The sequence below is a fragment of the Spermophilus citellus genome, assembly GCF_964194105.1.
Source record: "Spermophilus citellus genome assembly, chromosome: 3".
Lineage (NCBI taxonomy): Eukaryota > Metazoa > Chordata > Mammalia > Rodentia > Sciuridae > Spermophilus > Spermophilus citellus.
This window is the reverse complement of record NC_138184.1, coordinates 196058577-196072905: the sequence shown is the minus strand read 5'-3', so window position 1 is coordinate 196072905 and position 14329 is coordinate 196058577. Positions and strand designations below refer to the sequence as shown.

At 33.3% G+C, this 14329-nt stretch overlaps 1 protein-coding gene across 3 annotated transcripts in view; it reads left to right on the top strand.

Annotated features, from left to right (window-relative positions):
• The window catches only part of GLCCI1 (glucocorticoid induced 1), an 85334-nt gene extending 71340 nt beyond the window's left edge, over positions 1-13994 (top strand). For all 3 annotated transcript variants that reach the window (XM_081286554.1, XM_081286553.1, XM_081286555.1), the window contains exons 7-8: positions 9829-9949; positions 11119-13994. In XM_081286554.1, coding sequence (XP_081142680.1) covers positions 9829-9949; positions 11119-11464 — 467 coding nt within the window. In that variant the 3' untranslated portion in view covers positions 11465-13994. The remainder of the gene's footprint in view (positions 1-9828; positions 9950-11118) is intronic.
• Positions 13995-14329: the final 335 nt, after the last annotated feature.

Sequence of the window (14329 nt, the reverse complement as noted above, 5' to 3'; positions counted from 1 at the left end):
AGGGATCCATAATAAGAGATCTCATCTTTGACATTTTCTGAATGTACCCTAAGAGGTGGCCTTCCTCGTCAAAATGCCCACAGTACAAGGCACAAAAAAAAAAAAAATCAATTATATAATACTAATGGCAGTGTCATAATTAGTTCTTCTAGCAGCTCTATGGGTGTTATTTATTGGTAGTCAGATTGGTGCTGGGCAAGCCACAAAATCTAGACTTCAGTACACCACTTATTGTTGATCTTTAGCGCAATTCATAGGCAGTTATAAAATTCTACAGTTTTGCAAGATATTTTGGAAACATTGATTATTGTAATCTTGAAGTAAATGGAATCATTTTATTTAGGCCAACTACTGAGAGTTGTATTCTAAGAGTCCATAAATTGATTACTTGAAATTTAAACTGTGTTTTCTTGGAGGAGCAGTGTATGCTATTTGGACAGTTTCCCAAGCCAATGAAAATAACCCTACTTAGTGTCATAAATATTATCAAACTTTGAGTGTTAGGAATAGGCGGTCCTTGGTCCCAGGAAAGAAAAAAAATAGGGGTTTTATCTTGTCTTTTCAAGGTCTAGGTCTGATCTCAGGCAGACTTTTGAAATAGCCTATGTTTTAGTCAGATTTTTCACTACTCTGACTGAAAGTCCAGACCAGAACAATTTTAGAAGAGAAAAAGTTTATTTGGGTGCTCACAGTTTCAGAGGTCTCAGTTCATAGATAGCTGGCTTCATTTCTCAGGATTTGAGGTGAGGCAGAACATCTTCCATCTTGAGGAGGAAGAGTGTGGCAAAGGGAAGTGACTCACACAATGATCAGGAAACAGAGAAAGAGACTCCACTTGCTAGATACAAAATATATAACCCAAAGTTATGCCCCCCAGGAACTACTTCCTCCAGCCGTACTCTCTCTACCTGCCTTCACTCACTACTCAGTTAATCCCAACAGGGGATTAATCTACTGATTGGGTTATGGTTCTCATGACCCAATCATTTCACCTCTAAGCCTTCTTGCATTGTCTTACACATGAGCTTTTGGGGACAGACACCTCACATCCAAACCATAATTGCCCATGCTGGACCTCTTCCTATTCTTTTCTCTGTACATTTCAACCCTATTTGTATTTATCTCTAGGGCTTGATTTCTTAGCCTTTTTTAAAATTTTTGCCTTCTGTGTTTGGCCCTTTGTCTTCTAGATAGCCTAAGTAAGAGGTTATGGCATTTTTTGGGGGTGTTTTATATTATGAAAACAAATATGATGATGGATACACCTCTTTTAGTGACTGTACTAAAAATCACTGTTTTTGAACCTGGATCTGTTTATCAAAAGATTGTCTCATTTTAGTTCTGTGATGCTTATTGTTTATAACATTACAAACTGGAAAGATATTCTTCCAACAAAGGAGTTATTAAATAGGTACTGGGAAGGCCACAAAAATCTAGATTTCATCATGCCACTCATCATTGATCTTTGGCACAGTTGATTTTAAGTAGTTGTTTAAAAAATTCTGCAGTTTTGCAAGAGTTTTATTTTTATTAATAGGTTAAAACTGATCTATTCATGAATTATGTTCTTAATGTCATTTTCCCTATTTGTCTTTTTCAAGATGACATGTACTAGTACATGCATTTCCAGGATCTGACAGCACATAATAAGCATCCAATAAAGGCGTGGTTCAACAATTGGACCCATGACAGATAATGCGATAGCTCTATGTGGACGTTATTATTCATAATTTAAAACTACTTAATAAGTATACAACTCAATTCTAGTTGTTATAGATCAGAGTTTAGATTATAAGGAAGCCAAATTTTTTTAACATTCCTGCATATATATTTCACTTAATCTTTTGTTACCCATTTACCAGAAAGTGAACTATAGCAAAAACAGGTAACCTAATATTGCTGATTGCTTCATTCCCAGCAAATACAGGAATGTCTGGCATGGTGTAGTGATGAGTGAAGATTGAGACATTTTTTCATAATATGTCCATATTTTAAAATAAAAGGATACATCTTCAGTAACTATGTTGAAAACATCAGTGTCTTTTTCTTTCTTTTCTAAAATTTTTTTTTAGTTGTAGATGGACACAATACCTTTATTTGTTTATTTCTGTGTGGTGCTGGGGATTGAACCCAGTACCTCACACTTGCTAGGCAAGCGCTCTACCACTGAGCCACAATCCCGATCCAGTGTCTTTTTCTTTAAGTTGTTAAATTATGTGTGTTATGCTTTTTGATATTCATGAAGAGTATGAAATTCTTTTTATAAAAACAATAAAGAATAGACAAATATTATGCTATGATATATAGATAAAGATAGGTACTTTTTGGTAGGAAAGAAGCCAAGAATTTTAAAAAATCCAATTGAAATTAGAAGAAAGGAAATAACTTCACTAAGACCTATCTTAAGGTGTGTGTGTGTGTGTGTGTGTGTATGTATATATATATATATATATATATATATATATATATATATATATACATACACACACACACATGCCTGGGGAGAAAAAATAATAACATGTGAACTCAAAGGAAAAGAAAATCTGAAGTTTTTTCTCCATGTTATCTTTTGTGTTCCTCTAAGAAAAATAGGCTCATAGAGGTGTTTCCTTGTGATACTAATAGGAGGCCAACCCAGAAAGCTATTCCCCAAGTTGTAGGCCTTTAGTTAGAAGCACAGAATGTTAGACAGGAAGGAACTTGATCATCTAGCTGTCTCCTCTTGTCCTCACCAAGACACTAGGTTTGAGGTAGATCAAAACTTAGAGAAGCAGATAGCATGATGGTAATGACTCTTGACTCTGAGACAGTCAGGCTGAATGCCTGCTCTGCCACTTACTAATGATGTGTCCTTGGACAAGTTTCTCATCCTCCTTGTATCTCAATGTCCTCCACTATAAATTGGGGATAGTTACCTCATAGAATTGTTATGAGTAAGTATGCTCAGGTGATTTTACTTTTGTTATTTCCTGTTATCACAAACCCATGAGTAGATGATATTTTTATTTAAAGGTTGGTTGCGGCTTAAAGAAATTAATTTTCCTAACTTCTGTGGAGTTCAAATGCTAACAAAGACCTTCTGTAGGAATTTCATATTACATCTTAACTGCCTTTGCAGAAGGAATAGTTTTTATATAACTCTCAGCTGTGAAAGAGCCTGGTGCATGAGCCTGGTATGAGATAATAGTAAGAAATTGTATGGTTGGAGCATAGGCATATAACGGTGAGGAGTAGAAAGAAATGAGAGTGGAGAGGTAGGCTAATAATTCACAATGGGTCTTGTAGAAATTACTAAGAGAAATGAAGAGCCAAGAAAGATCCTTTGTCAGCTAAAGGACATGATCAGTTTAATATTTGAGAACCATAATTCAGGTGGAATTATAGAAGTGGAGTTAAGTAAAGATAAACTTTATTAAATAAATAAAGATAAAATAAAGAAGAGCAAGATAATATGCTCTTTTAATAATTTTCAAGCTTTTAAAAATTTATTATACACTCTTGTCATCAGTTTGACAAGGGTTCTCCTAATATAAGTTCATATATTTCTAAGTTATATATGTGTAAATTCATTACATAAACTTGCTAGTAAAGTGTACTTGTTCTTTTAAAAATAAAAAACGAATATAAATGGTCTCATCTTTTCTTGCCATGTATTAGCAGACACTTCATTTAGGAAGCCACAGATGTAGGGCAAAGATGAGGAAAGGTAACAAGGGCAGAGGAATTAAAGGAAGGGGACTGAAAAAGAATCAAAAGCATTTTGTGGCTGTTAAGATGTATCAGCTGAGGGAGGAGAAGGAGATGTATATAATGGCAAGGTTCTGACAAACCTTGTGGGAATGGTGGAAAATGATTACCACCATTAGTAAGGCAGAGAATATTGGAGAAAGAATAGGCTATAAGGTGACTGTAAGGGTAAGTCTAAGATTCCTCATTGATGTCTGCTCAAAGATGTTGTTATAATACCATTTCCCTTTAGCAATTTTTAAAAAAATACTGAGTTATAGCTAACATTGTGTTAAGATGACATTTATAGCATTTTCTTTTGTCTTCTATTTGCATATAGTGCTCAGTAAATATTTAAATGAACATTTACAATTGTAGTAAGACTTGCATTAGATTTTTTTTCTTTTATTCCCCCTGTAGGATATTTTAGGAGCCTTTTATATGAATAATATGTTGAGTTTTTTTAAAACCAAAGTTCCTGGAAATTTTTCATTAAAAAGTTTGAGAATATAAAAACTAAGGTTATAGTACATGATTTTACTAGGCTTCCTTAAATTCATTACTTCTCAAGATATAAAATACTTGGTATAATTTGCAATTTATTTTTAGTTTAATTAGTTTTATTGTGATTTATATTTAAAAGAGGCATAATTTTATTCTATAAATGGGTTGAAGGACTGTCTTCAATAAGGTGATTTTCTTTCATTTTTAACTATCATTCCAGAATGAGTTCTTAGCATATCAAGGACTCAGTCAGATTTGGAGATAACAATCAACATTGTTGTTCAGTGTCTTATTATCAGTATTCAAAAACAAAAGAGCAACCATAATTTGTTTAATTTGTGAATTGGTAGCAATTAAATTAATACTAAAAAGAATGACAAGTGATTAAAATATAAAACACCTCCATGATATTTAATTAATGGACCTAACATTTGAAATGCAATTTGAGTTCCACTAAAAATAACCTGACTTGAAGTTCAAAAAATATAAGTAGCAAAAGGTTATAATGTTGGGTTTTTTCTCCTTACCCTTTGATTAGTGTTGATCTGATAGAGATCTTAGCTATAACCATGTCTCTTTGAAATAATATGCATTCTCATAAAGGGTTAACTTTGAAGTTTTACAAAAAGCTTGGAGACTATTTGTTAAATTCTCTTTACATGTAATATCATGATTTGGTTTTAGAGTTAGCAGAAAATGCAGGCCTTTCGATATAGTTAGTAATGCTACCTGGTTCTAAAAGTTTGTTGCTAAGAAGCGCTATATGATTGTGTGGTTTTCCTGATTTCATTAGCCATCAAACCTCAGTGCAGTTGATAATTTCATGTCCTGAAGCAAAATAAGTAATATTAGCAGCAGAATAGTAATTCTGTTTGGTCCCTACTTATTCAATCATATTTCTAATCTAACTCTGTTGGTTAACTGATACTTTTATTATACTCTTAGTATGTCATTGAGTACACTGTTGGCTGAACACTATTCTCATTTTCCCAGTCAGTTACCTAGGAAAGCTAGAATAAGAATTCCATGCTATTGGTTATTGCTGTGTATATTATAAAATTATTTCTCTATATGCTTTAAGGCATTGAATTTAATTTCAGGATGATAGATTTCTATATACTACAGGATGCCATCATAAGCCCACAGAGTCCATGGTAGGCAGTTGCAAACCACAAGAATCTGGTACTCCAAATATTACTTTGCTTTCCTGCCAGAAATAAAATTTTATCTTTGCTTAACTGAATAGAGTGTGCAAATCCATTGAAAATGACTTTTTCTTTTTACCCATTTCTGCCAAGAGAGTAGAATAGGTACTTAATTTCTGAAAGGTTTGCCTTTTTAAATTTGCAAATTTGATAAGATGTATTATTTCCACCAGTACAATATTATTGAGAACTTACTGTGTTTTCAGACACTGTTCTTTCTGTACACATTTTTTATAGCTAATATATCAGTAGCCATTCCCATTTTTATAGATCAAAAATTTGAGATGATTGTAGATCATGCAGTTACATCTACATAAAAGGTAACCTGATTCCAAACCAGTGTTCTTAATATTCATGGTTGGTTCTTAAAATTTGATTGTATATCAGATGCAATTGGAAACTCCCCTGCAAAAAAAGAAGTATTTCCTCACAATACTAATTAAATTAGAATCTCCTAGGAATGACGGCTGTATATTCTTACTTCTAAAACATCTTGTGTTGTTTTAATAATGTGGAATTTGGGTTACAAATCACCATTGTATAATTATACTTGCTACTTTTAGAATAAGCATATTTAATTTGTTAATTTGATAGAGATGAAGCACATCTAAAGATTTAGGGCTTGAATATAACCATGACAAAGAATTTACACACCTATTTACATAAATAATAAATATAATCAACCTTTATATATATATATATATTAATACAGGAATTGTAGATCACATGACATAATATACGAGAAATAATGAAGACTAGTAATATAATAAATATAATATATATATTATATATATAATAAAGACCATTTCTGAAAAGTTTCTTCATTCAGAAACTTTTAAGCCATAAATACACATCATTTATTCTTTATTTGTAGAATTTCAAATTTAATAACTTCTCTAATTCTCCCAAGATTTAATTCATTATCATGTTTAAAAATATTTACAAGTTATATTTACAAGTTACTTATATTTTAATATAAATATGGTACACATACATAAATATGATCTGTTATAAAAAATAATCAATGAAATGTTTCCATGCTCTTGATTTTCTCATGATTCTGTTACAAATATAAATTAGACTGTTGTAAGTACAGAAAGATATGTAAATAAGCGTGTTCATTGCATTTAATTTTATTAATTGACAGTTGGTATAATGTTATAAGACCATAAAGTAACATTTAACTTAATCTCAATTTTATTTTTAGTTATGAACACACATTATTCCTCTGTAGGATAATAGAAAAGTCATATAATTAAGATTACTGAGGCTTTTCATCTTGAATCTCCTGAGCAGGCATGCTTACTTCATATTTAGAATATTTGAAATATAATTATGATATTTAATACAGTTTTAACTGAATAGGTGATTCATTATACATTCATATATGGAATTGGTAGAACAGGTTGGTAATATAGGTTATTTTTAAAGCATTCTACATTGTAAAGCAAAAAAATATTTTGATACAATTTTCCTCCTTAGTATGTTAAAACTGTTAAAGAAGAAAAAAATCACAGAAGTTTAGAATTCATGTGTGATGATTGCTTTAATTACATATAAATCCAGAGAGGCAAGTTGTGTTCAAGGTAACACAACTATTCAACAAATGATAAAGCCACAAACTACATGTCTCTGTTCCTCATTCCTCTTTGCACTAAGATTATATACTGACCTGAGGGGCAAAGTCCAGATTTAACAGATCTTTGTTTATATCCTCAAAATATTTTTTAAGCATTGTCTTTCCAGACCCCCAAACAAATTTAAATGTCCACAGAAAACCAAATGCTCTTTTACTGAAAAGTCAAAATAATATAATAGCACTGAATACTATTTGTCTAGGCTGATAATATGTTTTGTTTAATATTAATTACCCTCTCCCAAATGAATATTTTAAAGCAAGAATGATTAAGTAGGTACAGCTCTGTTAAAAAGAATATATTTGTAATCTCTAGAATGAGAAAAAAAGTTTTAAGAAAAATTGTTTCATTTTAGAAAGTTTATGAAAAAGGTTATTAGTTTTGCAGCTTCAACTCTGAGAAGATCCTTTGAAACCAATAATAAAACTTAAATAGCCCTTATAATAATAAGAAATAGAGCACAGAAGACTGCAACTGACTGAAATAACTTTTCTTACATGATAATTGAGTGAATCCTTGACTAGTGACATGGTCATACCCTTACTGATAGGCATCAAGCACAAGGTTTTACTGATTCTGTATACTGTGTGGCTGTGCTGTGTTCAGTTGTAATCTCCATGCTCCATGGAGGCTTTTTATGACATACTCTTGTATTCTTGACCCAGTTTATTTCCTTCTTATGAATTGTTGCTGTCTAGATAGTAAAATTAGGTCAAGGTATATTTTGGATATTGCATTGAGTTCAGGACCTTATTCACACCAGTTTTTGAACAGTGTGTCTGTCTAGCCTCATTCAAATAGAAACAACAAATTCAGACCCCTACTCAGTCTCATGTTTTGTATTGATCTAACGGAGAAGATCACATTTTCCCTTCTTTCTTCCATTTATCTAATCAAGATACAGAATAAATGTTGGATATATGAAAATCCTCAAATCTGAATGGTATATGAAGAAACCTGCTTCATTCTATTTACTCCCGTGCATAATCTATAGGATATGAATGACAGTGATAGATGAACTATGTGGCTTTCTAGCTTTCCTGAAAATGTGGCCTTGTTTTTTTACAGGCATTGATTTTCCAGCTAGAGATGTAGCCATACTCAAATTTAAGCACTCATCTGTATTCTCAAGACTAACATAGATGCTCTTTGAATCATTCAAAAAATAAAGTATTATTTAGGAAAATAGACCAAGAGTCTATTTCCAAATCATATATTATACCTCATTAATGATGATAAAAATGTTCCTGTTGCTGAGTTTCTGAACTTTTCTGGACTTTGTTCTGTACCCTAAACTAAAACAGTGTACCAAAATTCTAATATAATTGTGATGGTAATGCCATCTTTCAAAATAGATGAAAATAATATATCCCCATTGATCTTGTACTTGGTATTTTAGCAGTGGGAATTGGTTTGCATTAAGTCAGAATTTGTTTAAATAGGACTATTAGATTTATACAAATACATTACTGACTTTACTACTTGGCATCTTACAGCGTTAATGACACATTTTGGTGGATTTGAATTTCCAAAATCCCTTGCCAAATAGGAAAGGGAGAATTGCATATAGGTTTTACAGCTTTTCATGAATAGACCATTTTCTTTTTGGTGAAAAATTATGAGGGAAACATGATAGGTAGAGATGTTTTTTGATTTCCCATGTCTTTTAGTAGCTTAAATGCAAACTGTGCTTAAAAAGCCCTTTTATAGGCATTTTAAAGACAAAATTCTGAGCAAATTACCTATTTTATGATGGCATATGGAAGAAGACTAGTGTTATAAGCCTTTTTTCCCCTCTCTCCACATGTTATTCATGGTGTTTAGTAAAAATATTTCTAAAATATTACACATACTAAATTTTTCATTTCAGTTGGTAAAACAGAAAGCATATAGAGAATGCTGTATTATTATAATCTGTTATAATCCTTCTGTATGACTTATACATGTTACCTCATTTATTTACATTCTTTTAATTTTTGTTTTAATACAAAAATATTAATATTTTTATTAAATATTAATATTTTATTAATATTTTTAAATTTATATATGACAGCAGAATGTATTACAATTCATATTACACATATAGATCACAATTTTTTCATATCTCTGGTTGTATACAAAGTATATTCACATCAATTCATATCTTCATGCATACTTTGGATAATGATGACCATCACATTCCACCATCAATTCTAACCCCCTGTCCCCTTCCTTTTCTGCCCACCACTCTACCCTATCTAGAATTTGTCTATTCCTCCCATGCTTCCCCTCCCTTTCCCACTATGAATGAGCTTCCTCATATCAGAGAAAACATTTAGAATTTGTTTTTTTAGAATTGGCTAACTTCACTTAGCATTATCTTTTCTAACTCCATCCATTTATCTGAAAATGCCATGATTTTATTCTCTTTTATTGCTGAGTAATATTCCATTGTGTATATATGCCACATTTACATTTTTGAAGTATATAATAGATATATATTTATTTTCAGTATCATAGCTCTACTTTATTCAAAAAGTAGTTTTCCAGACCAAAGCATCTTCCTTTTATGTTGTGTTTTATGGCAGATTTCTGTTTTTATTTAAATGAAATATATTTCACAAGGATGTTAGAAATAACTTTACAATAAAAGAGGCTCTGTGGTGAAAGGAAAAGGGGGAGCAGTGTATAAACTGTGCAGAAGGCTGTTTGGAAATCAGGTTTAATTCAAAAGAACTTTCAATCACTAGTTAATATTAACTGCTTTAAATTTACAGACAGTGGGAGTAGCTCACCGTTACCCAAGTATGCTTCATCTCCCAAACCAAACAACAGCTACATGTTCAAACGGGAGCCCCCAGAGGGATGTGAGCGAGTGAAAGTCTTTGAGGAAATGGCGTAAGTAATGTCTTTTCTATCAGCTGGGTTCTGCAAAGCTGTGAAGCTTTTTACTGAGACCAGTTGATTACTGATGAATCAACTACTCCATCCAGCTGATAATGTGTTTCAAAGCAAATTATGAAAAAAGATTCAAATAGGCAAATGGAGATACTGTTGAAGGAGAATTGAAGTCTATGCTGGGGATGTCTAAGCCAGTGCAGAGAAACTTGGAAATTCATCCTTCTTACCTAAAAGTTCTATTTTTAATCTTTAAGAATTTTCCTTTCAACAGCTGTATTAATTTAGGTGCCTGACAAAAAGGCATTTAAGAGCAAAGTTAGCACACATGACTAGCCTACACAGTGTATTCCACAAGCCAGAGAAAAAGTCTCCTTCCCTAGAGACACTTCTAGCCTGTTTATTCATGAATTCAAACTTTCTCTTCACAGATTTGGTTTTTCTTTTTTCTTTTCTTTTTTATTTTTTTGAAATTTTAATATGTATAAATTAGAAATAAATTCAAAAAAGAGGTTCATGCTATAAACCTGGGCAGAATAGCTCAGATGAAGACTGTGGCTTTTGGACTATCATCCTTTTGTCCCATCACAGGTGCCTAATGAAGGCTGTTATACCCTTGCAACTTAAAAGGGGATAGAGATGGGTCTTGCAGGAGTTGATGGCTTAGTTCTGGGAATAGGAGAGGAAGGGCTTATGGATCCTCCTCTGCTGGGTGGCTGGCTCTTGGAGAGACCATTGAAACTTTTTCTCCCCAGTCTGTGCCAGCCGGAGTATGTCTAGAGATGGAGAAAAAAAAAATGCTTATCTATCCCCACGCTTTTTTTTTCTTTTAAAAATACAGAAAAGGTTATCCTAACCTTGCACAATCTTCAACTATAATTTAGACAATTTTTCCACATTCCTAAATGATTGAAAAAAACTAATGATCTCTGTAAAAAAAAATTCTCTGCCCAGTCCTTTTGAAAGTTGTTTTGACTCAAATATCACTTCAGTGCTGTGCACATGAATATCTGCCAGCTGACTTGTGCTATGGAAGATGTTTACTCCTCTTTGTACACTTAACTCATTCCCTGCCATTCACATTTTAGCCATTTTAGAGAACTCCAGTTTAATCAGAAAGTGCTTAACTCCTTGGTGATCGTAAACCTAATTTTGTTTTATGGTTTTAGGTCTCGTCAGCCTCTCTCGGCCCCTCTCTTTTCATGTCCTGACAAAAACAAGGTTAATTTCATCCCAACTGGATCAGCTTTCTGTCCTGTGAAACTTCTAGGCCCTCTCTTACCTGCTTCCGACCTGATGCTCAAGAACTCTCCTAACTCTGGCCAGAGCTCAACTCTGGCAACTCTGACCGTTGAGCAGCTCTCTTCCCGGGTTTCCTTCACGTCTCTTTCCGATGACACCAGCACAGCAGGCTCCTTAGACACCTCTGTCCAGCAGGCATCCCAGCAGCAGCAGCTCCTGCAGGAACTGCAGGGTGAGGAACACATCTCTGCTCAGAACTATGTGATGATCTAAGCAGAGGGGGAGCTGGCCTCCACCCCATATTCCATGGACTAGGAAAAGGTCTCAGACTTTTATCTGCATGGAGTGACAAACTTTCTGAACACCACCACCAACAACAAAATACTTATCAGCATCATAAAGTATCTCTTAACACTGATCTTGGCAGGGATGGAACTCCTCCTATTCAGCAGTTTTTGTGGAAAGCAGTAATGCTTGCAAAATGTGTATGTCATTCAGCGTTTAAGTGGAGACTATGCATTTCATGGTATGTTTGACAGATTAGTACTGTGTCCTGTGTGTTGTTCCAGATTCTTCAGTATAAATAAGCTCTATATCAAAAAGTTGCCTGTCTAAATAGAAAATGTCTTGCTGTGTTTTGTCCTATGGAAAATACTGTACTTCAGGATTATGTTTACAATTGATCCAGGTGTTTGTTTCTAATTTCTGTAATACATACAATGCAAAAAAAAAAAAAAAATGGCCACAACAGTTGCACAGTGCCCACCCTATGGCCTAGCTTCAGGTACTTCAGTTGAAGTCTAAACTCAGGTAACTTGGAATGTATATCATATTGGGATATTAAATATTTCACAGCTAAAAAGCTAAAGAGGGAACATCACTCTTGCCTTTCCTTATTTTATGCATTTCCCTTTCCTCATTACATTCCACATTCTTAGAATAAGAAGTGCATTCAACCCTAGGAGAATGATAATCCTGGACATGGGTGAACATGAGGAGAACCAGCAAATCTGTGGTGTGACATCACTTTTGTCATGTGGTAACAAGTTAAACAACTGTTGCATTCACTGTTCCAATGTGTAAATGTGGCTGTTTTAATTAAAAGTTTGGGTGTTGCTCAGTTAGTGACTGTTACAATGTTGCAGATAAAGTATTCAGTACTAGATTGTACATAAACATTCCACATTATGTGTGATGAAATTTAAAGACAAGAATGTCTAGGTTTAATTTCAAAACAGGGTTTTGAAGTTTCACAGGGGATGATTAAGGTTTTTTATGTTGGCCATCAGGGTCATAATTGCTACCATTTTTATCTGAAAGCATATTTATGCTTAGTTTCTCTTTTGGAAATTGTTTAATTTCCAGGTTAGAAAGTGACACAGTTTTGTTTATTAGTTTCTTCAAGCAGTTGAGGGTGCATGAAGTTGCATTCATGCAGAGAATACTTGGGTCTCAGAATTGGTGCCACCTAAGTAAGCAGGTTATTTGGTGACTTACAAAAGCAATATTTCAAAGCTAATTTAAGCCTTGCATAATACTATCATGAATAGTTTTGTTAATATTTTGGGTATGTGAAGTAGAGAATATATCCAAGTAAGTAGCCTTGAACTTGAAGACTTGAAATAAGTTTTCTGTAAAGTATGAAGAGAGCCCTAGATATTCCTGGTCAGTCAGTGGGAGAACCTGACTTTCAGACAGTTTTCTGCAGCACAACGAAAGTATCCAAAAGTCAAAGGAAGCTTTTTGTTTTTATTCCATTGATTTCAGTTATGAAAACCTAGAGTTGTCTTATCTGCACCCAAAGTGTGTGGCACAATATTTTCTTAAGAAGAAGGGGGGAACAAGGTGCCTATATTTAAAGGAATATTTCAGTTTTCTTCAATCATTCCTCGGTTTTCCTTTATTTGCTAAGGAGGTTGAAGAAGAATGAGATGATAGAAAAGAAAGCAACACCATTATTTTTTTTCAAAGAAATTATATGTATATGTAAATGTTTGTGTGTATGTGTGGTCCATGTATTATTTTGTCATGATCCCAATTCTCTTCTTTCCACCAAAGTTTGCAGTAATATTCTCTCCTGAAGGTGCATTTTGGCTCCTTTAAATTAGTCAGTGTTATATTGTAGGAGACTGTCATGGAGAAAAAGACTCAGTTTACTTTTGCCATTTTTCACAGGGGAACCTTTTAAAACAATCTTTCAGCAGCAGACACCTTTAACCCTAATAATCTCAGGCCTTGATGAAAATACTATATTTTGTAGATTATGGTTAAAGGGAGAATTGCTAGTTCCGTAAGATAAATATGAGCTCCATTTAACTTCTGATATCTGGTTTAGCATTACATGATGTGTTGATCTTATGCTCTGCTTTGTCCAAATAAGATGCAATAGTATCAATATCAATTTCAGAAAGATGGACTGAATATGCTTTTTTCGTGATGAAATCTGATGTACGATATTTATAGTGATGTGCTTTTATTTTCTCATGAGAAACTAAATATTGTGTTGTACATTTGTTCTTAGCATATATTAAAGTTTTGAACCAAATGTGTTAAAGCTTGTGCTTTGCCATGTAAATTTTCCAGAAGTTGTTGAGCTCAAATGTATCCTACATCCAGCAGTAGAAAATTGTCAGAAATTGTTTAAATTTTGTATATAGTTGTACTGTTTAATTTTAGCCACTGCGCTGAACAGTATTTGAGTTATCATACAATATGGCTTTACACAAGGAAATGTGTGGCTTCTGTTTTGTATTTTTTCAGTATAGAAGTTCCTGTGTCTTATTTAAATAAAGTTATTAGTAAAACTGGAATCATTCACATATGCGTTTGGCAGGATAGCCTGTTGGCACATTACCCACAGCTCAGGGTAATGGCAGTATTCAGGGTAGTTAATGCTCACTCAGTTCTTGGCCTGTGTCTTTAGAGCAGGGTGTTCACATGCATTCAATTTCTCTAACTTGGTTTCCTCTTAACATTTAATTTGCATATTTTCCATCAAAAGGTAGGAAGCTAGATGTCTCGAGTTCCATGCCTTTGTAATGCTCCCAACTGTAAATTCCTTAAATAGAAAAAAACATTGTTCCCTATATTATTATTTTATACCTAAGAATGTATGGAAATGAGTTTAAATTCATTGAA